The 23,844-nt window shown below is 46.0% G+C and overlaps 1 protein-coding gene across 1 annotated transcript in view; it reads right to left on the reverse strand.

The window, feature by feature from the left end:
- Positions 1-10,404: 10,404 nt before the first annotated feature.
- NTSR1 (neurotensin receptor 1) overlaps positions 10,405-23,844 on the reverse strand; it is a 64,829-nt gene continuing 51,389 nt past the window's right edge. Inside the window, exons 3-4 of the mRNA XM_005243799.3 lie at positions 17,553-17,643; positions 10,405-15,207 (exon numbers count right to left, since the gene is read on the reverse strand). Of these exons, the coding sequence (XP_005243856.2) occupies positions 14,958-15,207; positions 17,553-17,643 (341 nt within the window). The 3' untranslated portion in view covers positions 10,405-14,957. The remainder of the gene's footprint in view (positions 15,208-17,552; positions 17,644-23,844) is intronic.

Genomic DNA, 23,844 nt, shown 5'->3' on the forward strand with positions numbered 1-23,844 from the left:
GCAGGTCTCTCTCTGGTGGAAGGGTACAGCAGGCAAGTGGGAAACTTTTCGTGGCAGGGTAAAATGAAGTCTAACCACGGGAGGACACAGAAAAGGAAGAGCTGAGCCTCCCTCTCCCTGAGGGATCATATTTTCAAGGTTGTGCAAGCTTGGAGGCTTGCTCAGGCTCCTGCAAAGTTCTTGTACTTTCTGGAGCACAAAAGCATGGAGCATGGGTGGCTGTGGTCAGACTGCTGCTTATGTACAAGGGAATCACCTGGAAGGGGCTGTGCGGGAGTAAGTGGAAACTTAAACTGGGACCGCTTGAAGAGGAGGATCCCTGGCACAAGCCCTGGCTCTTTTCATGGGAAGGCACAAATGGAAATGGAGATGGATGCACTGGAGGACAGAGGCAGAGGAGTGAACAGCCCAGGCACAGCCACGTTGCCTAACTGTACTCTAAAGTCCACCCTGCAGACAACTTCCCTGCTCATATGTCTTCCCTTAGTGGAGGTATAATATAGGAAAGGCAGGTGGTGGAACCAAAGCAAAAGACCACAAGTTTAAGTTAGGGGGAAAGTGATTTCGTGAAAAAAAAAAAAACAACAAACCAAACAAAAACCAACAAAACAAAACCAAACCGAAAACAACCAAAAATGGAAAAAGGAAGGAAGTTCCTCGTGTACACAGTTGTCACCTGAGAGATCTCTGCTTCCACAACATTCACAAAATTGCCCGCACTGGTGAGACAGAATGTATCGGTTCAGCTTTGTGCCAACAGACAACTGAGATGACAACATTATTAGTGTTCTCAGGTCAGACCTTCTCAGGTCACGTTGAATTAACAGTTCCTAAGGCACAAGAAGTACTGTTCCCCCATGTGAATCAGAACTGAAACATCACCTGCACAAATAATTGTATTAGTTTTGAATCAGCAATGAAAACAAAGGATAAACAATTATCTACTTAAGTTCTTTATCCTTTTTGGGTAACATCATCGTGCAGAGTAATTGAATTACCTTTGTCTTCCTGTTTGTCATGGGGTTTGTAAGACACCCGTTCTCCCTTCCCCCCCTCCATGTGTGGTTGCACGCACAAATACTCTTAGCAAACAGCCTAATTTGTGCCTCTGCCTCTGCACCTAAGGATGGGAGCATTGGTTCGGGATGTCTCGGTCCCCAGCTACCTGCCTCCTGGGGGTGTCAAACTGCAAACTTGTGGAGTGGTTTGAAAGGGACGGTGACCTGCCCGCCAAGGGGATGGGAGCAAAAAGGAGAAAATACAAAATTAATGCACCAGGATCCTAGCTTACCTCTTGAAGTTTGACAGGACTGAGATACAACGCTAGACCTGGCCATTTCTAATTATTTTTCCATTGCTCGGGCTCCACAGGGACAGGGTTGGTACCACACCTCCGCACCGTCGGATGGCAGCAGGCAGGTTGGGAGCTCATGCTGCCCTTGGCTGCGGCGCTTGGCACGGGCATTAACAGCTCCAGGTTTCCAGTGGCGTGGGTCTGGTTCAGCCTTGGGTGCGCTGGCCAAAAAGCTGGCTGTTTGCAGCTCAGTCCCCTTTTCTGCAAAGAAGCTGGTGGTCAACGTAATGTTTTTGTTTGACAGTGCTGGAACATCTGGGCTGCCCACATACAGGTGTGTGACAATTAACTTCCAGATTCTCTTTTGCTTATCAGAAGTCCCTGATGCATCTTCCCCTGCTTTCTGTGCCATTATACTCTCTATTACAGCTGCTTTTGAGGAGGAGGTTGTGACACTTCGGAAACTAAGGTGGGGTCTGCCAGAGTCAGCTCTTGGATGGAAAGCCAGGATTAGAGGCTGTTGGAGATGTTAGAGAAGGCAAAATTTCATGGGAAAAGTGAGCTCCTCTTTCAAAATAATGCTCAAAAAGAAGCTGATCTCTGCTTACAGGAGCACTGTTCTTCAGGTGAGCTGCGAAAGTGAGATCCATACGTGACTGCTCATGACCCCCATAATGGGGCTAGAATCTGCCTGTGATATCTCAGTATCTTCACCTAATCCTGGTTGTGCAAGCCCAGTTTTGCCTGTCTTGGATTTTCTTTCCATGTATCTGTGCAAATTTAATGCCTTAACCCTCAGTATACAGCATTGCTTCTGCCAGAGTTCATAATTTATTTGAGATGAAATCCACTTTTCTGCATCACAGTTTTTCTGGCTACATCTGGTTATGATGAGGTCTCGGTATCTGACTTTTGAAACATTAGATTTTCTAGTAGCGTGGAACAGTTTAAGGGAAAACAAGGAGTTTTAGCTATGAATATTTATGGTCAGAGTTGAATTGTATTTTAGATTGCGATTCATTATTGCTGGTAGAATAGTAGATAGAAGCTAACATTCAATTTAATTGAAATGTATACTCTTCTGTGCCTTGACCAGTGAACAAATTTATCTGAAATCTGTATGCTGTAAGTCTCAGTATTTAAATCTTATTCAAGTTACATTCTTATTAAAGAAAACAAAGCTAGGAATAAATCTGTCCACAGCACCAATAAGCCAGAAGTATTCCTGCTCAGAAACAGTAAAAATGTAGAATTGACTCAAGCCATTTTGTAGAGCAGATACTTCGATATGAGCAGAAACACAAATTATCCTCAGTTTAAACATTCATGGGGTGTAACCACAGCTGCTCAAGTGAAATTTCTACTTGTTAGTCCTAAATAAGAGGAGCTGGCTGGAAAGACATGAATATTTGCAAGTGGAGATGAAATGAACCAGACCAAACACACACTCACATTAAGGGTCTGGGGCTGACCATTTTTTTCAGATTTCACGTTTGAAGAATAGGGATGACTGTGAAAGCATCTGTGATTGAAAAGATGGATGCGGAAAGGGGAGTGCTGGTAAAGATGCAGCTTGACATGCTCTGGAGCTGTATTTGGCAGCCTATAATCCTGCAAACATCCCCAAATGGGAATGTTTAGCTCCTTCCTTGCTGGCCCACTTCTGTCTCCTGTAAGCCAGGTGAGTGTCTCACTCCTCAGCCTCTGCAGCATCATCTGGGATCCTCTTTCTTCCCTTCTGCTCTCTACTCCCACCAACTTTCCAAGTGTCTTAGCAGCTCTCCCTGTGGCTGGGTGTGTACAGATGAGCAACTAAAGGAGATGCTTTTAGGTGGTCCAAGGAGCCACTGCTAAATTGAATAGAAGTGAATTTCATCTGAGCAGAAGGGAAAATGTCCTTAGTTGCACTTTGGAATAATTGCTGTAAGAGAGAGTTGAGAACAGTTGAAAAATACAGAACTCTGGCCAAAAAGAGACAGCTATTGCGGGAGCAGGCATGTGCTGGGAGGCGTGAGCAAACTTTAACTCTTTGCTTTAACTGCCTTGCTCTGATGCGCAGTGAGGGGATGTTTCACTGAGCAGGTTAGTGGGGCTGTACCCAGGTGTCCCCTCCATCCCACTGCATCGAGTGCGTTGTCTGACCAGCCCTCTTGCCCCTCAAGTTCATCTTGATCACGGCCATGTTCTGTATTTCTGTCTGTGCACAATTAAACAGCTTCCCAAGAAACTCCTTTTTGTGTCTCGCAAGAAGCAGGCTCACTTTCAAATAAATACACAATATTCTCAGCCTTATCAATTATCATCCCATCTTTCCCACCCTGCCATCTAATTAAGTACTTCATTTCAGTCCTATAGCTCCTAATTCCCTAGTACTCTGGTGCCAACTGCTAAGGAAGTCTGTTGGGCTCATCAAAGTCTTCCTGCAAGTCACAGCCCCTTCTTACATAAAACAGCCCTTTTGTGTTGATTAAAAAAACCAATCTTCAAACCTTGTGGTGCCTCCTGGAGAGATGGATATAAAAAATAGGCAGATCCTGAACCCTGGAGGCAATCTGCAAGGAAAATGAAATAGCACAGGAGAATGAATTGTCGTAAACAAGTGGAAGTCAGATTTTTGGTGGAAGAGAAAGTCTTTTGACTGATTTGTGAAGACGTGAAAATCAGACAGGAGCAGAAAGTTTTCTTTTTTTCCCTTTTCCATTTTCCAGTGTTTTTTGTTACAGGCTGATGTTGCTAACAACTGTCTTCTCTCTGGAAAGAAGCCTGCAAATCCTCTTGATGACATGATGTGTACAGAAACACAGAAAGCAGATAGACTTTGGCTTTGTGCACTTTTTTTGCCCATGCTTTCTGAAGACATTTGGAGTTCTTTGTACCTTTTATCCTACATCTTAAGCTGATACAGCACGCTATTCCTCAAAGCTGAGTATTGAAAAGTCAGTAGCTTTGGGGTTGGCATGCGTTTCAACGGGGGGCCAAACAAGGTGAGATCTGTGCAGAAACCTTTCCTGCCTCTCTCTGGCTGTAGAGAGGTTCATTAATTTTGCATTTGCCTTCCAGACTGAGGAGTGGAGCAGAGATGGCCCTCCACAATTTCCCTTTTAATGTTCTTCTACAGGTAGCTTTGGCTTTCCTGGTCACCACAGGTATAAAGCTGCCACTCACGCTTATACCTGTTATTCCTCAAGCTTCCTGATGGAATGTTTGCCTGGCAGAAAACAGCATTTCTTCCCCAGGAATCAGATTATAACAACGTGGCTGATCTCACAGAGATCATCTCACCCTAGGGTGAGGGGGAGAGGGGTTACTAAGCCAAGGACGTTGCTCTGGATGAGGAGCTGGTTTTAATGGTGTATAAATGGAGTGAGACTGGCAGCATGCGGGCATGTATTTTTTTCTGTCTCCCAAAGTCCATGAAAACCTATTAAGATACAAAGTGCAAGCTGCAAGAGTGTTTTGCGAATGCCAGTGAGCTCCATATGATAAACAGTATATTAAAAAGCACCGAGGCATACTGTGATAAACACTCTCCCTCCTTGCTGTTGTAATATATACAATAAGCAGGAGATATCATCCTGTATTCAATCAAAATCAGGACCAGAGTCTTTGTTCCTTCCAGACACAACCAACGAACTGTGATTTCTGTTTTAATCTGATCAGCGCCTCTGGCATTTAAGATCGGCTGCGGAGCTGTGAACATAATGAACTGCTTCATTTTTCCCCTGCTAAATGATATGTTTTAAAAAAAAGCCTCAGAAAAGAGAAACAAACAAAATGAGACTGGGTCACTTCACAAACGCTAAATGGGTTTCTTTGCAGATGGAAACCGATTTATATCAGTTGTGCGTGTAGACCCCCATCTAGGCTCACGAATGCTCCACAATTTTGTATTTCCTTTCCTTTCAAAAGCCTATAGGCTTGTGTTTACACGTCTTGCTAGATCAGCCTCCTCAGGAAGGATGCTCTCTTCTCTGGGCAAGAAAACTAACCATTCAGGCTGCCTTGGTGTGCTGGCATTGGTGACCAGCTTTAAAATCCCCGCACCTCTTGCTTCCCCAATCCAGATCAAGCCCAGAGGAAGGAGAGGGGTAAGTCTTGAGTTCTGAGTGAGGAAACACCATTGGCTACATAAGGCATTTTTCTGGGATGGTCATGAAAAATGTAATTTCATGCTTGTGATGATGGTAAAGAGAAACTAATCTTATCCCTATTGCCAGCCTGAAGGAAGACAAAAAATGATTTATTGCAGCAATATGGGACTTTGTAAGGATGCATACTCTGTGTGGGAGCCGTACTGAAAATGCTGTTGATAGTCGTAGCTACTTTTCAAGTGGACAGAAGAAGCAGAACATTGAAAATGTCAGGTGTCACAGATTTCGTTACAGTTCTCCATGGCACCGCTAAGGTCATTCCCATTTAATGGAGGTTGTTCCTGTTTGAGTATCTTTTAAATTCAGTACACAATGCTTTACCTTCTCCTGCCATCTGTATGAAGCAGACACCAAGGATAACAGCACTGTCAAGAACACTTTGAAAGCTGCCAAGTGCTATGCCAAGGTTGTTGCTGTTGCTGACAACCAGCAAGAAGCTGCTTTTAAGTGTCTGAATGTTGGCATGTTTTTCTAATATATGTCTTGGAATGGAGGCTTGAAATAGCTCATGGATTACCTGCTTATGCTGAATGAAGGGAAAGATGAATCAGAGTTGACCGTGCTAGAAACATCAGGGTTTGAATCTCTGGTCCACAAGAAGATTTTGTTACAGTCCTTGAGTTGATCCCTTAAGTTCTCTGTGCCTGAAATCCGTACCATAAAACAAGAGTGCCCTTGCAGTGGTGAAGGTACAGAGTGTGCTGGGTTGTTAGCAGTGTGCTAACACTACTAAATCTTGGTAACGATGGCTGTTACATCTCGATTAGGCTCATGAAATGTTGGGGGGCTGCTGAGTCCCTGTGTACAGTGTGCAGGTATGGGATGGCAGAGGTGGCCGAGCATTTGATCTCCAGCTTAGCCCTGGTGTGTGTGTGTGTGTGTGTGTGTGCACTACTTCACAGCGAACGTGATTTCAGAGGAGTGAGTATCCTGTTGTGCAACCTGTACCCCAGTTATTCAGAGTACCATTCACACCAGCTTGGCTGTGATGCAGCTTTCCCTTCATCCGTTTCTGGAAAAACATGAGTTTTACAAACCTCTCTGGCCCTAGGACTCTTCCCTTGCGTGTTTGTCTTTGGCAGGGAGACAAACCACAGACCTGTGTGCCCTAGCATTGATACCTGCTCAGCCCTGAGACACTTACGAAGAAAAAATGGTGTGTGAAATGTTTTCATTGGAGATTACATAGCTAAGGAGTACTGATGAGTTACAGTTTGGTTAGACTTCCTGATTAATCATAATAGTAGTGCCTGGGGTTGAAAGCTGCATTGCAGAAGTGTTGGACATACCTACTGAGCAGCTTCCAAAGGTAACAGAAAGGAGAAGCAGAAGGAAGGAACAAAGAAATCCCCAGACTGTCTGGTTCAGCCCTTAATGCAACTGAAGCTAATGCAGTGGCAAAATACGGTGTGTCTGTCCTTTCATCTTCGTGCTGCATATCATCAGGACGAGGGAGGATGAAATGGTCCATCCAAGATACTGACGTTACTCACATGAGAGGAGTTCTTTGTTCCCTCTGTACCTTTGCAGGTCCTGAAGGAGATCGTCCCGGCTATGTGTTCATAATCATTCCTTTATGTAACTTCAGTTTACAAGAAAGTCGAGACACCTCAGTCGTGAACAGCAAGCAGCAGCAGTGTGAAAGCAGAGTGGACTGCTCCTGGTTCACAAGGTGGTTTTACATTTTTGCATTAAAAGGGTGAAGGATTTTGCTTCCCGTTTCTTCAGGATTTCACAGAGAAGCAGCCAAGTGTAATTAAATATCATGTCACTGGTGATACAAACCAGCCGAGCCAGCCAGTACTTTCAAGAAAGAGGAAGAGGTCCCCACTGGGAAGACCAAAAATTTATAGTGAGTATATGTACACGTGAGCCTGTGGCTGTTGTATTCACACCTGTGACGATATTTGGGCCATCCCTGAGATGTTGAAGTTTCGTTTAAGTCTTTGTGACTCTTCCCACTTTGCTTTCAGTAAGCCTGTCTTCAAGCATGAAACAATTGTGTTTTCTTTCTCTTTGGTAGCTACAGTCCCTGGTGGGCTCAGTTGGTGTGTCCTAACCTTCCTACCGCCATCCTTTCCCCATGCGTTTGGCTGAGGGAACCCAGGGCTGTGCTGGCGGCTGGTGGAGGCTGGGCTGGCTGCTGCGTGCTCGCCCTGCACGGCTTTGCTCTGGGGAAACAACCCCAGCCCTGTGGAAACAACCCCAGCCCTGTGGTTTGGCCACTTGCAACGCTTGGGGCCATGTCTCTGCTCATGTACTTCTGGAGGGGTTTGGTACCTGAGTGCCCAAAGTCGCTTCATGCTTGTGGTGGACTGGCCCTGGCTGGCTGCTGCGTGCCCACCCAGCCGCTCTGTCACTGCCCGCCCAGCTGGGCAGGGGGGAGGACATGGGACAAAATGCTCCTGGGTCAAGGTATGGGCAGGGAGAGATCGCCCAGCAATTGCCATCATGGGCAAACCAGACTCAACTTGGTCAAATTAGTTTAATTTATTACCAATCAAATCAGAGCAGGATAATGAGAAATAAAACCAAATCTTAAAACACCTCCCCCAAACCGTCCCTTCTTCCCAGGCTCAGCTTCACTCTCCATTTTCTCTCCCTCCTCCCCTCGAATGGTGCAGGGGAATGGGGTTATGGTCAGTCCATCGCACATTGTCTCTGCCGCTCCTTCCACCTCACACCCTTCCCCTGCCCCAGCCTGGGGTCTCTCCCATTGGAGACCACCCTCCAGGAGCTGCTGCCGTGTCAGCCCTTCCCAGGGGCTGCAGTTTTTCATGGACTGCCCCAGCATGGGTCCCTCCCACAGGTGCCATCCCTCAGGCACCCCTGGCCCCAGGGGGGTCCCCGTTGCGTCCCCAGTCCTGCCCGTAACCCGCCCCCAGCCCAGGGCCCACTCTCCCCATGGGGCCGCAGCCCTCTGCGAGCATCCCCCTGCCCTGCACACCCAGTACAATTCTCTGCTTCGTACCTCAGCCCACCCGAGAGCTGTAACAACAACCAGGACGCACTGCCTTATTGCTTAGACACCCTCATGAATATACCCCAACCTGATCCGCAGTTCAAACAAATCCAATAAGGCAGAGGAGGTTTTAAAGGCATTTTCAATAAATTAACTTCTGGGTGGATGTTTATTAAGTTTTATGAAGTCATTTACTAAAATGTAACATTTGTTTCAAAAGATGCCTGAAATTTTTCTCTTGTGAACTATGGAAATTACTTTTATAATTGAAATGAGAAATAGGGGCCAAATTAAAAGCATTCCTTATTGCTCCAGGCCCAGTCCTTGTCCCTTTCCAAAAGGAAAGAGAAATTTGTTGACTCTCCGCAGCCTTTTGCTTTCCTTGGCATCGGTGAGTTGTGGTGTGATGCCGAATTGCGTGACACTGGGTGGGAGGGCGGCATGGGGGGAGCTTGGAGCTCTGCTTCCCAGGAGTTTGGCTTTTCCAAGAAGCCAGACCTGAGCTACAGAAAAGTGAGGAGCAAGAGGGCAACATTTTTCACTCTGGCTTGAAGGTGGTCTGGCTATCTGGGTAACCCATGAAGGCTCCGCTGGGAGCACTGTGCCCTGCGCAAAGATCTCCTGCAGCCAGAGAACAAGGATGCTGCTGCGTGTTGTGGATTTTCACCGCTGAAGATATGAACTGCAGCTCCTTAGGCAGTGGGCTGAAAATACACCTTTTAGCAGAGCAGGGCTGAGTACAAAATAAAAGAATCCACAAAATAAATGATTTGGTTCTTTAATAATTTATGGTGTAGGGGCAACAGAGGCTCCTGCTGTTCTCATCTGGAAGCAGCACCAAAATGCTTTTGGAGAGTGGTGCCTTTTAGCTAGGTTTTAGAAGATGAATTTCCAGGCATGAATGATTCCAGATATTTAAACTCTATTTTGTTGCTTTCCAAGCAACCTTTTCCTCGATCAGAAGTCAAAACAATAGGCTTGAGTGGGCAAAAACTATGAAGGTTTTGCAGATTTTCCTGGTGCTCAGATGAGCTGTTTCACAACAGAACGTTAACTGGGAGCTGCAGGGAGAATGGAGGTGACCGATTTTTGCTCATTAAGTGTAAGGACACTTCAATGTAGTGGGGGATACCCAAGTATTCTGTTCCCACAAAATTACATCTGTGTTAGAAAAATGGATGCCAGGAGGAAGAGGGTCATGCGAAAGAGGGGAAGGTAGGAAGGGAAGTCTTACTGTTAAGGCACAAAAATCCTGCACTGTTTTTCAGCAACAAATTCTCCGGGGTGAGGGCTGCCTCTGCCACTGTGCACCTACAGATCCTAGTGCAATAAAGCCCTGACCCGCTCCATTTTCTGGGCAAAGCTGCTGCAGAAATCATGGCCAAGGTGCAACGTCTTTAACATTTGCCCTGCAACCAGGGGAAAGCAGGCAGGCAAGGCAGGAGCTGGGGAAACAGCCAGCCTCCCGTAGTGCCACCTGGATCTCAGCACAGCAGCTGCCCTCCGTGCAGCACAGGTCTTCCCCGACTCCCAGATCCCCACTCCTATACTTGAGGCTTGTGCGGGCTCAAAGCCCAGGGGTTCAGCCAAAGGCAGCTGGATGCTCTCCTGGCTGCTCCCAACAGCACAGCGGGACTGTAAACCAGCACAGACCCTCTCTGGCTTTCCCAGGTCTCGGGAGGGGTTTCTCAGGGCAGATTTCACTGATGGGGGTCTCCTTCAAACCCAGCTAGCCTTTTCCCCTATTTGTTTGCTGACTTGCAGCCAGAAGCAGCAGCTGATGTTTAGATGCTGTGTTTGGGGCAAACAGCCGCTGCTTGCAGGCTGTGGGAGAAGAGCACTCGGGGGCCCTTCTGCAAGAGGTGCAAAGGTCAGTTCAAGGTTGATGGGGTTTCACCAGTCCAGACCATAACCAGATAGCCTGTGCTGGTAAGTGGGCTGTATGATAAAGGCACAGCTGCCATTTCAAGCATAACCAGCCCAAGCCTTAACTCTGGATATTTATTTCTTAGGATCAATAAATGACAAAATAAAATAAAATACCATACAGTACAAAGGCTTTATCAGGAAATAACCATTCCATTACAGTTTGATCAGTAAATACAGTATCAATAACAACATGTTACACTGGAAGAGTGTTTCCCATTGCTACACAAAAGGATTTCACACCCTCTTCCTTCCCTTGGTCACAGAAAATATTACAAGGGAGACGCTGACACACTTTTAACATTCATTTTTTTTCCCATCGCTCTACAGGCCACAGAAAATAAAGCACATCAACAGTTTGTATTTCAGGAAAAAAAAAAAAGTTGCACTTTAAAAAATATTTGCCATAAATACAGTATGTGCAGGACTATCAGGTGGCATGGCTGGAGAGGGACTTGATCACAAAGCCAGGACACAGCATGATGGAATTTTGGCTTAGCAATTTCTGGTTTTGTCCTAAACGAATCCAGACTGAGAACAGAAGAACTTGAGCTGCAACGTGAAGAACCAGACAGATCTCGAGCAGATACAGCTTTGTTTAAACAGCTACCAGACAGCACGACCAGGAATACACCAGAGTGACACTCAAGGCATTGCACAGGAAAGCTCCAGCGCTCTCATGCCCGTGGATGTCTGTCCCTGCCTCAGGGCAGGCAGCAGTGGCAGGTGACAGGTTCCATCCTGCCACATGAGCTGCCTGCACCAACCACACACCTGGGGTTGTATTTCACTCAACGTTTGATGCTATAAGGGCAAAGGTCCTGCTATCATCATGCTTACAGCACGTGTCCTGCTAACCCTCCTCACTGACTTTCCCATTTAATTTTCTCCCGTACCGGTGCAGCCCCTGAAGCAAGATCTCATGCACATCACAAAACAGGCTCAGCAGAGCGCTCAGGCAGTGATGTGTGCTGGGCCTTTGGTGAGAACGTCCTGTCTGGGGGAAATTTCTGAACAGCGTAATGACTTTGTAAATCTGATTTCACACTCTGCCAAATGGATGGCCCCGACAAGAACGCTGCGAAGAGAAACAAAACCTCAAAATAATATTTGAAGAGGTCACTTGATAGACTCTCTTCAGATGGGAATTTCTCAGAATCCATCTGGCAGCACTTCACATCTGTGGGTTCAACAGATTTTTATTTTAGTCGAAACAAACAGTTCAAAACACTTAGAGGGAATTTGCATAGATTAACAGCATGCTGCACCAAGGCTCACCTCTGCCCCAGCAGAGAGTTCCGACAAGACAGGAATACAAAGGATGGGAGCACATGTTTTGTCTAATGGCAAAAGCCACTTATATTCGATTAGGTTTAAAGCTAAACCTTGTTGGGTTGGGAATTCAACCATTGTTAAAAGGCATGGAAAGAACCATTTTTCTGGGCAGTTTGTACCTTTTTCTTCTCCACGGTATCATGCTTCCCTTTACAAAACCTTGTGGTCTTGTAGTGAGTTATCCTCACTTCTTTTTGCTCAAGTGAAGTAATTCTCTAGGTTGATTATAGCAAAACCAGATGAGGAGGGGAGAGGGGATGAAATCAGCTGTAACTTACACTTCTTGGCTCAAGGTTGTCAGATTTGGCCAGTGAAAGAGGTAGCTTTGAGCTGCAATCTCTGATTAAGGCCATAGGCTCAGGTCTGCTCCTGTGTTAAACTGCAGGAACATTGCTGTGGAAGCCAGCAAACTGCTTGGATAAACCCCTCCAAACAGTGAGCTCTTCAGGACTCGAGTGGCCCAACAAACATTGTGGAAAGGGTTTATGGTAAGTTCACTTTGACTCCATCTTGTTCTCATTTTTACGTCAAACCAAAAATAAACCTACCGGTTTCTCTAAGCTGTGATCATATGTTCTGTAAGCTGCCAGTGTATCTCAGTAGTGAAAATCTAAGCCAAGCATTTTATGTGAAACAACAATTCTTGTACAGTGTCTTCTAAGATAATCAAGCACGTTTCAGCAGGTTGGTGTTGAATAAGTATATTAACAATGTTTAACATTTCAAAAGCAACTGAGACATGCAGGATGTTAAATCCTAATGAAAGTCAAAGCAACACACAGTTACAGCTTCTCTGGGAGGTTTCAGAAACCATCTCCCAGCTGTTGACTCTATTTAGAGGTGACGTTAAAAAAATTTGGGTCCTCTCCAGAAACATTGGAAGTGCCTTGCCTCGAAGGCCAATGTTAAGTGTGTGACATTAAGACTCCTCTTCCTCTGTTCATTGTGCCTGGACTTTCCCACAAGGCCATATGTACAGGTCTTCTAGAGCTTCTTCTTCCAACCTGCCCAAGTATTTCTAACACACACAGAGATAACATTTGCTGTTTTATCACATATTTCCTTCTAAAGAGACCAGTCTCCTTTTTTTTCTTTCTTTTTCTGTGTGTGCCATTACCTGGTTTTCTCACCAAAGAGGAGTCAACTGTGCATGAGCAACAAAAGTGCTTTGTCAGGTATAATCTCTGCCCTCTGTTTGGTACAACCAGGGCAAGAAATTACAAGAAGGCATGACAAAACAGAGCTTGCGGTTTGGCTGAATCAGAAGAAACTAAAGCCCTACTGATGTCTATTTTGAGCCCTTTCTTTTTGAGTGGTTCTGTGCCAGGCATTAAAATATTCTCCCATCCCTGGTAGGTGCGGTTGGAAGTCCTGGCTGATGGTAGCCAGGTCTACCATGGTAGCTAGCTCTGTACATCCACCAGGTTATGAACGCCTCAGAAGTAGATAGTCGTCACTAACAACTCACAGCAAATGCCCCACGGGTGTTTTCTCTATGTCCGGAGTCCTAATCCACAAGTCCAGGGAGCTGCACTTGATCATCTTTATGAGTCCCTTCCAACTTGAGATATTCTACGGTTCTGTGATACCACATCTGTAGCAGGAGAAGTCACTGGTACCCAGTGGATCAGTAACTGGTCTCCATCATTGTGTGATGGTTCACTGAGGCCAGATCGACATCTCCAGCACTGAGACTTCTGTTATGTACTAAAGGTGCTTGTTCGTTGGAGTGACATGGCATGGACAAAGCCCAGAAAGCAGAATTGAGCCAAGTGACTCTTCTAGTTTGTCATTGTAAAGAGGCAAGCCCTTCTCTCCTAATGAAGTGTGGTGTGGACAGGGACACAAGGTCACCACCAGCAAAATCACAGCAGGGGTTGCCCAGGATGATTGGTTGGTTCCAGGCTCATGCAGGTCACCATCCGGAGGTGTGACATTGGGGAAAGCTCTGTAGCTTGTCCCATAGCCCTGTGATTTCTGGTGTTAAAGGCTCTGGAGCAATTTGCTGTATCACATAGTGGGCTGTTAGAGGTGGAACCATGTGGGAGAAAAGCCCATGCCACCTATCCTGACCAGCTGAGAAATTTCAAAGGGAATTTTCAGGTCCTGTTTCCATTCCTCTGGCTTGTTAAAAGAAAGTTCTTTTAGAGCTAAGACTCCCCAGTTTAGACCTTCTTATGTTCTCCATTTGCACTACCTGAAGATTTATGTGCGCAGACCAGTGTGCCAACAGCTCTGGCAGCAAAAAGAAATAAAAGGTAGAACAAGAGGCCCTGCTGCCTACAACTGATATAACCTATGAAACACCAGCCTTCTGAAAATGGTGAGGAAACAAGTAAAACTGGAATAAGAATGGGAAAAATCTGAAGGTCCCACAGAATGGGGGCAGGTTGCTCTTATCTCAGCAGCCTGGAGCCCTCATGAGCCTGGAGTTTTCTCACCTCTTAATGCAGGCCAGCTAACTGTTCTCCCTAGTAAAAAATGGGATTTGGCTGTATGGCAAAAGTAAGGTTTTCCATTTCTGTTCATTTTCAGCGCTCCATCTGGGCACAGTTTCTGCATCCTTGACTTTGCCAGACACTTTGTTATTTATTGGTGTTGCAGTACCAATACCAGGGGGTTCACTGTGCCAGGCATTATATATGCCCTAAATCGAGAGATGGCCCCCACTCCCCCTGGCCACAGCCACCCCAACCTAGGTAAGGCATCATCTGTTGTTACTTGATTTCAAGGAGCCAGAACAGGTCCCTTGAGCACCTAGGTCATAGTATTATGTCATAATGTAGATATATTTCTAAAATAACCACCTGGCTCCCTGAGTTTTCACTCGTTGTTCATTGAACATCCCATAGATGAGCATGTTCGTTCTCCAAAAACATCCCTTTCTGTTCAAAATGGCTTTCTCCTCATCAGACTCTCTGCTTGGTGCCACCAGGAGACATGATCTCAAACCCTTGGATGTGAACATGGCATCCCTGCATTGAGAAAAGGATGGAATGCAGTAACAATTTGCCTAAGTTTAACATATTTTGGCTTCCCAGTTAACACCGCATCTGGATTTATGCCAGACTGAAGTTACAAAACGTGTAGACATTACTCACAAGAGGCAAGGCCAATGCTTTAAAATAACTTCAAAGTTATTGGCAGGATGAAGCCTATTTTTCCAAGAAAAATTACTTTTCTAAACACATTTGTGTTACGTGAATTTGGAGACCATGCACGAAACTCACAGAGGCCTCTCTCAAGTTTTGACTCCATGATGAAATGCATTTCCCTTCCTCCTTTGGCTTCAGTATGTAGTTTCCCTTGTGACCTGGCTGGAAAATGTGTGGTTGCTGGAGATGCTGTTGGATTTCCTGGTGAAGGCCAGTCGTTTCTTCTTCTTCCTCCACGGCAGGCACACGAGTGTGAGTGTAGAGAGGAAGATCTGTCGGAAGTTCGCAGACACCAGGTTGTAGAGGATGGGGTTGATTGCCGAACTGACGTAGAAGAGGACGTTTGTCAGCATGTAGAAGTAGTGGTAGAAGTTGAAAAGGAAACTGGAAGAACAGATGAAAGATAAAAATCTAAGTAGAGTGTGGAGAACTGAAATAATTCAGTCACAAGAGTGAGAAACACATGAGCTGATTTTTCATCTAACCTTTCTTGGTTGGAGATGGAAGCTTTACCAATGGTGCATGATCCACCAGGAAAACATATGTATTTTCAACTGGTACTGGCCAAACGTAGGTCAAACGCCTCTACAAAGGTCTTACTAGCAGTTAGAAACTTATTTATGCCCTGGGTTTGGATGTGGTATTTACCTTGTGTTCATTTTGTCTTTGAAAATAGATATTCTGGAAACTGAGGAGCCAGATGGAAATTTGTTCCTCTGTCATACATATACATTAGGCTGACTTTTCTGGCTGCAGTTCTGGTCTACAGAACCTGCAGAAGAGCCAAGATCCTGGAACAGATGCAGCGCTGTCCTCCCCCCACAGCTCATTCAGCAGGTCCCTGGGCTGTAATCTGGGATAGCATCCTCTGTTCTGGGGCAAGTTGATGATAGCACACTTTTGAAACATATCCTGACCATCACAATATAATGTTTTCAACTAGAGTTTGTTGAGAATGCTTAGCTTGGGGTTTTTTGTGTTTTTTTTCTTTTGGAAATATTGTTCCTTGGGACAACCAAGATCAGCAGCTTGGAGCTGGTAAAGCATTTATAAACAACGCGGGTCTCATTTTCAGGAAGATGTTCCCCAGGATCATTTATCTCAGTGAAAATTGCAGACCTTTTTGTTAGTCTGAGCACCGTCTAACAAAAGATGAATAGATGCGTGCTGGAGTACATCACCAGTCCCTCCACACCCCCTCAGCACTGCCAAGTACTGCGTGGCCCATCCAGCTCTTACAAGCAGAGTTTCTCTATGTAGTTGTGAAGAATATATATAGCAAAAATGTCTCTTCCTCAGGGGTGGGCACATACGTTTATAAATGAACATGTCAAGCTGCTGCAAGCTTTTGATCAGCTTCCAGACTGATAGTTCGCCATTCATAATATGCCTGTAAAATGCAATGTTTTCCTAAAATCGCTCATGGCTTTTAAAAGAAGAAGAAGGAAAAAAAAAAAGGGAATGCAACCACACTGCATAAATTCACACTAACTGCAGACAGACTTCTCTACCCCTCTTGTTCAAAGAAAATGCAGTCATTACATAATTGATTGCTGCTTTAAGTGCTTTTCATATAGGAAAGCAAACAAGAAACAACAGTTTGTGCCAGTGCGTGCCTAAAGCTGTTTTCATGATTGAAGATAGGTTTTTGTTTTTACTACGGATGGATGTACAATTCCATTCAGTAGACTGCTATATCATAAATTACTTTTTTTTGTTGTGTTTGGAGTTTATGAAATTTTAATGTCTCATAGTTGCTCTGCTTTTTGGTATTAGATTTTTTTTTTTCTGGTCCCAGGGGGAACAGAGGTGTAACACCAATGGGAGGAAAGACACGTTTCACTGAGTGCATCTCATAGCATCTCTCAGGCTACCTGGGAGTGTAAACCCAGACAGCATTAGCGCTTAATTGGATATTTAAAATGAATAATCAGTTCTGTGGGTGCTTTGCTGAGGAACCGGGTCTGACGCAGCAGAAAGGCTGCACGAAGCTGCCTGTATGCCCTTGCACACCTGCGAACAGTGCACACGAGTGCAGCACAGGCATGCAATCATCCTAAATTCTCTGAGAATCTGGGCATTTACTAATCAGTGGCAACTGCTAGTATTTAATTTTGATCCACTCGCTGCAAACCCCAGTAAATAACCCATTCCAGACTCAGCCGGCAGCACAGTTGTTTCCCCGCCTGTGCAATCTTTCCTGTCACTAAGGAAATGTGGCATTCTGAAGCTAAATTGTGTGTTGACAGGAGCTGCTCCATCTTAGGCCAGTGATCGATATCTCCACCATGGAGACAGCAATCCACTTCGAATATATAACCCCCCCGTCCAAATGTCATTTCATCAAGGACTGTCAGAGGTGAACATCCATCGCCGTTGTTAATGGGGGCACGTCTGTGGTCGCAGCCATGGAAGAAGGAGGGGCTGAGAATGCATTTCAGCTCAAGCTAATGCTTCATTCACCCACATCTGGGTGACTGAGATAATTAAACTATGACTCTTAATTTGGCTGGCAAACCTAGTAAGAAATCCAAAAGAAAAAAAACCAATAAACAAACCCCAAACCAACTAGGAGGTTGAGGCATTAAAGCCCTTGCTTTAGAAATGCCTTTGCTCCCAGATCCCCCCCCTCCACCCCAAGCCTACTGGTGCCCCAGGAGCCCCAGTTCTCCCTGACCCCACACCCCATCCTGGCATGGGGGGAGCTTGTCCCCTGTGTTGTGACTCACTCTGTCCAGTGACTGGAGGGGACATAGCAAAACATGAGACGCCGTATGTGATACGGGAGCCAACAGACCACAAAGGCAATCACCACAGCACCTGCAAGGCAGGGAAAAAGCCCATTACTTTTTGTGAGCAGTTCTTCATCGTGGGTGAAAAAGAGACCTGCCTCTGTGCTGTTTATCACTGCAAACAGTTTTCCTAAAGCCCCACTTTGTTCTTCTAGTGCTGTTGTGCAAAGAATTAATAACCCGGAGGGACAGCCAGCCCGTAAATGTCTGCAAAAACAAGCATAACAGAAATAATAGAAAATAGCAGTAAGCACGGGGGCAGTGCCGTTATGAACAAAGGAAGGTACAGATAAACGACTGCTGGTGCCTAGTTCAGACATTGGCTTAAATGAAACTGCATTTGCATCTGTCCTTGTGTTTCATGCCCTTGTGGCACCGGGTATTTTGTAGAAAGTACATGCAGAGACAGTTAGTGTATGTTTTTCATCCAGGTAGACAGGGAGCCAGGGACACTGTAATCCCATTAGTTTGTTACGTGGAGCCACTGGCCGCCGTCCCCACGGTGCTGGGGATCATTAAACAGCATCGGGAGCTCCTTTCTGGTGGCAAGGCTCGTCCTTTTGTTCTACGTTTGTGCAATACCTGAGACAGTGATTACAAGATATTTGGGTCTGGACATTGCCATAATAAAAAAGACTAATTAAAGGGTAAGCGGATAAAGATAATGTTTTTTTTTTTTTTACTTTCCAGATTCTAGCCAAGGACATCAGAAAAATGGAAAATAAAATGCAACAACTCTGAAGGGTAGAAGTACTGTTGATTAGAGTGCATTTGTCAATCCAGATTAAAATGCAGATGTATCAAGCAAGCAAGGGAAAGATTTGTTTCCTTTTGTAATGTGCATTTCAACCTCTGTATGAAATGACAGGATTCTGGCAGGATCCTAGCAGGAAATAAAGAAATCTCAGTTAAAACATAACACAATAAAAGACAAGAAGAAAATCAAGGCTAAATAAAATAATTATGTTAATTTTTTATCCCAAATTTGCTCTACAGAGAATAAGGACCACATCACTCTTGTCCTTTATGTGACCTGTATGTAAAGTGCTAGGAAGCAGCAAAGCTCTCTTACAGAGCTGTGCACCACCAGTGCAATGCAGATTTGGCACGTGGAGGCAAAGGCTGCTGTTCCTTCTGCTTTGGGATTGAAAATATTTATGTGGATATGTCCCAAACCCAGACGCTGTCCTCACAAGGACTTTACCACAGCTCATACAGGAGATATGCAGATGTGTTTCCCTTGAAAAATGCTGTCCAGGAGGAGCAAGTCTGGCTGTGGTTGCATCTCCCCATCACCATTACTCAGCCAAGAGGCACAGGGGAGGCTTCAGTAGCAGAATGGGGAGGGAAGCATCTGTGCCCTATTTTTGTGGGTGTCATCACTAGCAGAGTCACTACCTAATTTGTACAGAAATTAAATAATTCCTGGTGTCCAGCTCCATACTCACAGCCTTACTTCAACTCCATGTACTATCTCTCTTATTAAACACATGCTTTTAGCATCAGCCTGCTAAATCCCAGAATCCTAGCCTAGAATCACAGAATCCTTTAGGTGGGAAAAGACCTTTAAGATCATCGAGCCCATCCATTTACCCAACGCTGCCAAGCCCACCACTAACCCACGTCCCTGAGCGCCACATCTACGTGTCCTTTAACCCCCCCAGGGCTGGTGACTCCACCACCTCCCTGGGCAGCCTGTCCCAGTGCTGGGCCACCCTCTGGGGAAGGAATTTTCCCTAATATCCAACCTAAACCTCCCCTGGCGCAACTGGAGGCCGTTTGCTCTCGTCCTGCCGCTTGTTACCTGGGGGAGAGACCGACCCCCCCTGCCCACCCCCTGCTGTCAGGCAGCTGGAGAGAGCCCTCAGCCCCGCTCAGCCTCCTGCTGCCCAGGCTGAGCCCCCCAGTGCCCCCAGCCGCTCCCCACCAGCCTTGTGCCCCAGCCCCTTCCCCAGCCCCGTTCCCGGCCCTGGACACGCTCCAGCCCCTCAGGGTCTGTCCTGCAGGAGGGGCCCGAGCTGGGCACAGGGTTCGAGTGGCCTCAGCAGGGCCGAGCCCAGGGGGACGGTCGCCGCCCTGGCCCTGCTGGCCACACCGTCTGGGACACGAGCCGGGCTGCTGCTGGCCGCCTTGGCCACCTGGGCACACTGGGGGCTCATGTTCTGCTGGCTCATGTTCTGCTGGCCGTTGGCCATGTACATACGAGAGCATCTTCCAGGAATACTGGAAAAGCCATTTATTCAGTAAAGTTTTAGGCATGTGAAGGGACACATTTTGGAAAGAAGGCTGGAGGGTCTGGTTTTATTCTCTTGTCTAAGTGAATTCATTATTTCAATCTGAATATTTTTGGCTGCTATATGGTCATTGTGATCACAGATGTAATTCATCTCTAGATGGCCTGCAGCTCTTCAAACGCCATCAGGTGAATGAACCTGACCTGCATCTGCTCCTGCTCTGAGGAGCTTTGGTGGGACTTTGATGCGGACAGCTCCTAGATGACATGTGGCACAAAAGTGGGGACATCCACTGGGAAGCTCAGAGGGAGTGCTGGCTGCCTGCTTTGCTCTTTCACATTTCTGAGCACCTGCATTTGACCACCTTCAGAAATTAATTTCTCTGTCGGATGGACCTTTGGTTTGCCCTGGATGGAGCAATCCACCTGTGACTGCCCAGGAGAAGCAGTGTACTCCAGCCTCTCCCCTTCTATCCATCAGCCTCAGGCCAGCGGGAACAAGCCAACATCACAGCTCCAGTCCTTCTGCTTTCCCAGTGCCTGGGCAGGATTACCTGGATTTTCAGGCTGTGAAAGCAGCTTCCCAAATGGCTCCCAACACAAATTTGTTCACGCACATCATAATTTTTGCAGAAACCTCCATGTGCCAGCACTTCCCAGCTGCTTACCCCTGCACGCTGCTCTTTAAGAACAGCAGGACCTGGACTGTTTCTACAGCCAATTTTGAGTCTCACGCATCTGCCTGTTACCAACATGTTAAACGAAAGTGGTTTTCTCCTCATGAAGGATCTCTGTTTCTGTTGCTCAGACAATGCTGTGCCAAATAATATGAAGGCAGGGATCTATAGCAGCAAAAATACACATTGAGAAAAATATCTGCTTAACCTCAGCAAACAAATAGTCAATTAAGTAATCTGTGGTAATTCTGTAATATCACATGCAATCACTCTGCAATTAAAACTCTATTAAACACATAGCTAAGTGCATTGGAGACACTTATGGTCTGATTTGGAAATCCCAGCTGGGTAGCATGCTGTGCGGTTCTGTGCCACCAGCCTCTGCCACGCAGATTAGGAGATGGTGACCTGTATTTATCACCCTTAATCCATAGGTTTCAATTTTATCATACAAGGGATCAAGCAGATTTAGGGAGGCAATCCTGCCCTGTTGGGTCCCCTCCCCAGGGATGGATATGAAGCATGGGAATGCGTTAACTTTTGTCTAATGCAAAATGGAAGTATCCTTCTCTCCCAGATACCTGGTCCCTTTTGCTGCTGCCTTGTGCCTCCCTGAGCACATGCTTATCAAAACAAAAGCTGGGCAAAGTGGCTGCCAAAATGTTTTTTTCTTATTGTTATCAGCTCCTAGGACATGTTCTCCACCATCAAAGGCTTGACACACGGGTTTCTTTGGAGTAGTAAGATGGAACAGGTCAGCCAGCTGGAGCTGAGCAGTGGAAGGATATGACCCAGCGTGTGTGGTGGGGTGACTGTCCAGGATGGTGTTTGTGAGGCTGGAGATTTCTGGCCTCTATTTTTTGAACTAAAAATAAACAAGACCCATCCCTCATTTCTAATTCATTCAATGAAATTTTAATAGAAGCAAGGCTGCTTCGTGAACTTCTGATATTTCCCATATCACTTGAGGTGCCAACCTGTGGATCAGCCCACGGCTGGGGAGTGGAAAGGGGACTGGAGCGAGCTGGCCCTGGGGTGCCAAGGGTGCTGGGGAATGATCCTTCCTCCAAGCTGCATCTTTATGTCCCTTCTAAATCAAACCACCAATTTAAATGAGTATTAAAACCTGAATTATTGCATCCTGTGGCTTTCTATTTTGTCTCACAAGGGCTCCATTCTCTGCCTATTTGAACCTCATCCCAGGGAAGGAGGAGCGGCGGAGGATGAGCCCTTGTTTGTTTATCACGCAGGAAATCCTGCGGAGGGAAACATAAATTTTGAGTGACATCTTTTTCATTGTGCAAAAGAAGATTTAAACAGTGCCAGTCTTGATTTTCAGACTAAACTGGATGTGGAAGCAATCCTGGAAGTTAAATTATATTAGATCACACTGAGTATTTTATTTTACCTTGTGTGTATCCTGTGGCTGAGTCTGGGAGACAGCCTTTGCCCAGGGCCAACGTCTTGAAAAACTCACGTTGAGTTAGATGGGTGTGGAGCAATGTATCACACGTAAAAAGACCACGGTGAGTGTGCGGTGACTGGTTTGGCTGAGCACAGGAGCCATGCTCAGGAGGGATTTTCAGCCCTTCTTCCCTCTTCTGGGACCACCTGAGGCTCGGTGTGACTCAGAGCACTGGCACAGTGATGGGAAACACGCCACTGCTGCCGACTCACATGGGACCCCAGGGATCTGCTGCAGCACAAAGCACTTGGCTGGTGTTTTCCTCCTTGCTTTAGCTCCTCCATCCCCTCCGGGGTCATGCTGAGTCACAGCCCTGTGGCTCTGGGGTGGCCCTCGGTGAGGGTATCCCCCTGTCTCCTTCTCCTTTCCTTCCAGGAGATGGAGAAGAGAAACGCTGCTCCCTCTTTAAACCACCTCTGCTGTTGCTAAGGCCTCCAGACAAGCTCAGATCCATCCTTCCTTGATAGTTTTGTTCAGATTATTTTGGCCAATTTATTTCTTTTTCTCTGCATTTCAAGGGGAGCTGAAACACATATGGCTGGGGAACAGCGTGTTGTAATTTCTGAGCAAAGGCAGGAGCTGTTCGGGTACGTACCGAGCCAACCAAACAACACCCCCAAGCCTCATTTCAGCTCATCGGTGGCCGTGTGCCTCCAACGCTGCCCAAGGAATGCACGCTCCAGCTGTACTAATAATGTATCTGACAGTGATGTGGGGCTCATGTCAGGGATTCATATTAATGGGGATGGCTGGAGAAGCAGTCCTTATGTATTCAGAGCTCCTAGGTTTTATACACTTCTTTAGTTGATGCCATTACAAGAGAATCTCTCACGAAGGGGAGCAAGTGTCACCGTGCCGTTTGATATGAGAGATGGTAAAAGCTGGGCCAAGCGTAGATGTAGCTGGCACTGCCTAGTTAAACCTCCAGGCACTGTTTATATTAACATGATTCACTACCTGACAGGTCATAGGCAATATTTATACCAGCGGGCCCCAAACTAGGGATTGCGGGAGCTGCAAGGGTGGGTATGAGCCTAGTAAAGTTAAAACTGCTTATGCTGGTATTTGGGTCACAAGGCTGCAGAAGAAAGGATTGCCATAAAAGTCAGTAACAGCCAAGGGAGATTGTGGGCCACCAGTATGCACCAGTAGTACTCTGGAGAGCAAAGAAGAAACTGGGAATAACAATGGGTCTGGGGAGCACTCAGCTGCTTTAGACACCACTGAAAACACACAGCATTTGCTGGATACAATCCCCCTGTGCTCTTGCACATATTACTGAGCAGTGTAAACATTAGATTTGACTCCTTAATTTCCATTCCCAGCAGGTCCAGAGATCTGCTTTTTATCTTTCTGTATAATTTTCCTTCTTTTTTCCCTACTGCAAGGAGGATGGTCTCTTTTTTGGATTAAGGGGTAGAAGATGCTGTTGTGCTTGAAAGGAGCCATGTTCCCCTAAATACTTCTTTGTTAGCAGCAGCAAGACAGCAGAGAGAATAGAAAAGCCTTTTGGCATGCAAAACCAACATATTTTACTCAGGCTGTATTCTCCAGTCCTGATTTTCAATGGCTTCAGCTAGCAGATTTGAAAATAGATGTGAATTCCTGCCCCTGCTCATGTTGGTGATTAAATTGTCCACTGACACCAGTTTCATCTATATGGAGCAAGGCAGAAAACCAAGGTTAAATCTAATCCGAGAACAGGCTCCAACAAGCAGCACGTCACTGCTGACCCAGTGAAAACTGGCGTGTCTTCCCCAGTTTCCTTCTAAGGTAATTTTTTTTTTTTTTTAATTAAAGAAGTAGTTGCTTGACTCCATTTAAACTTCATTTCTGCCATTCCGCCCAGGGATG

The sequence above is a fragment of the Falco peregrinus genome, chromosome 9, assembly GCF_023634155.1.
Source record: "Falco peregrinus isolate bFalPer1 chromosome 9, bFalPer1.pri, whole genome shotgun sequence".
Classification (NCBI taxonomy): Eukaryota; Metazoa; Chordata; class Aves; order Falconiformes; family Falconidae; genus Falco; species Falco peregrinus.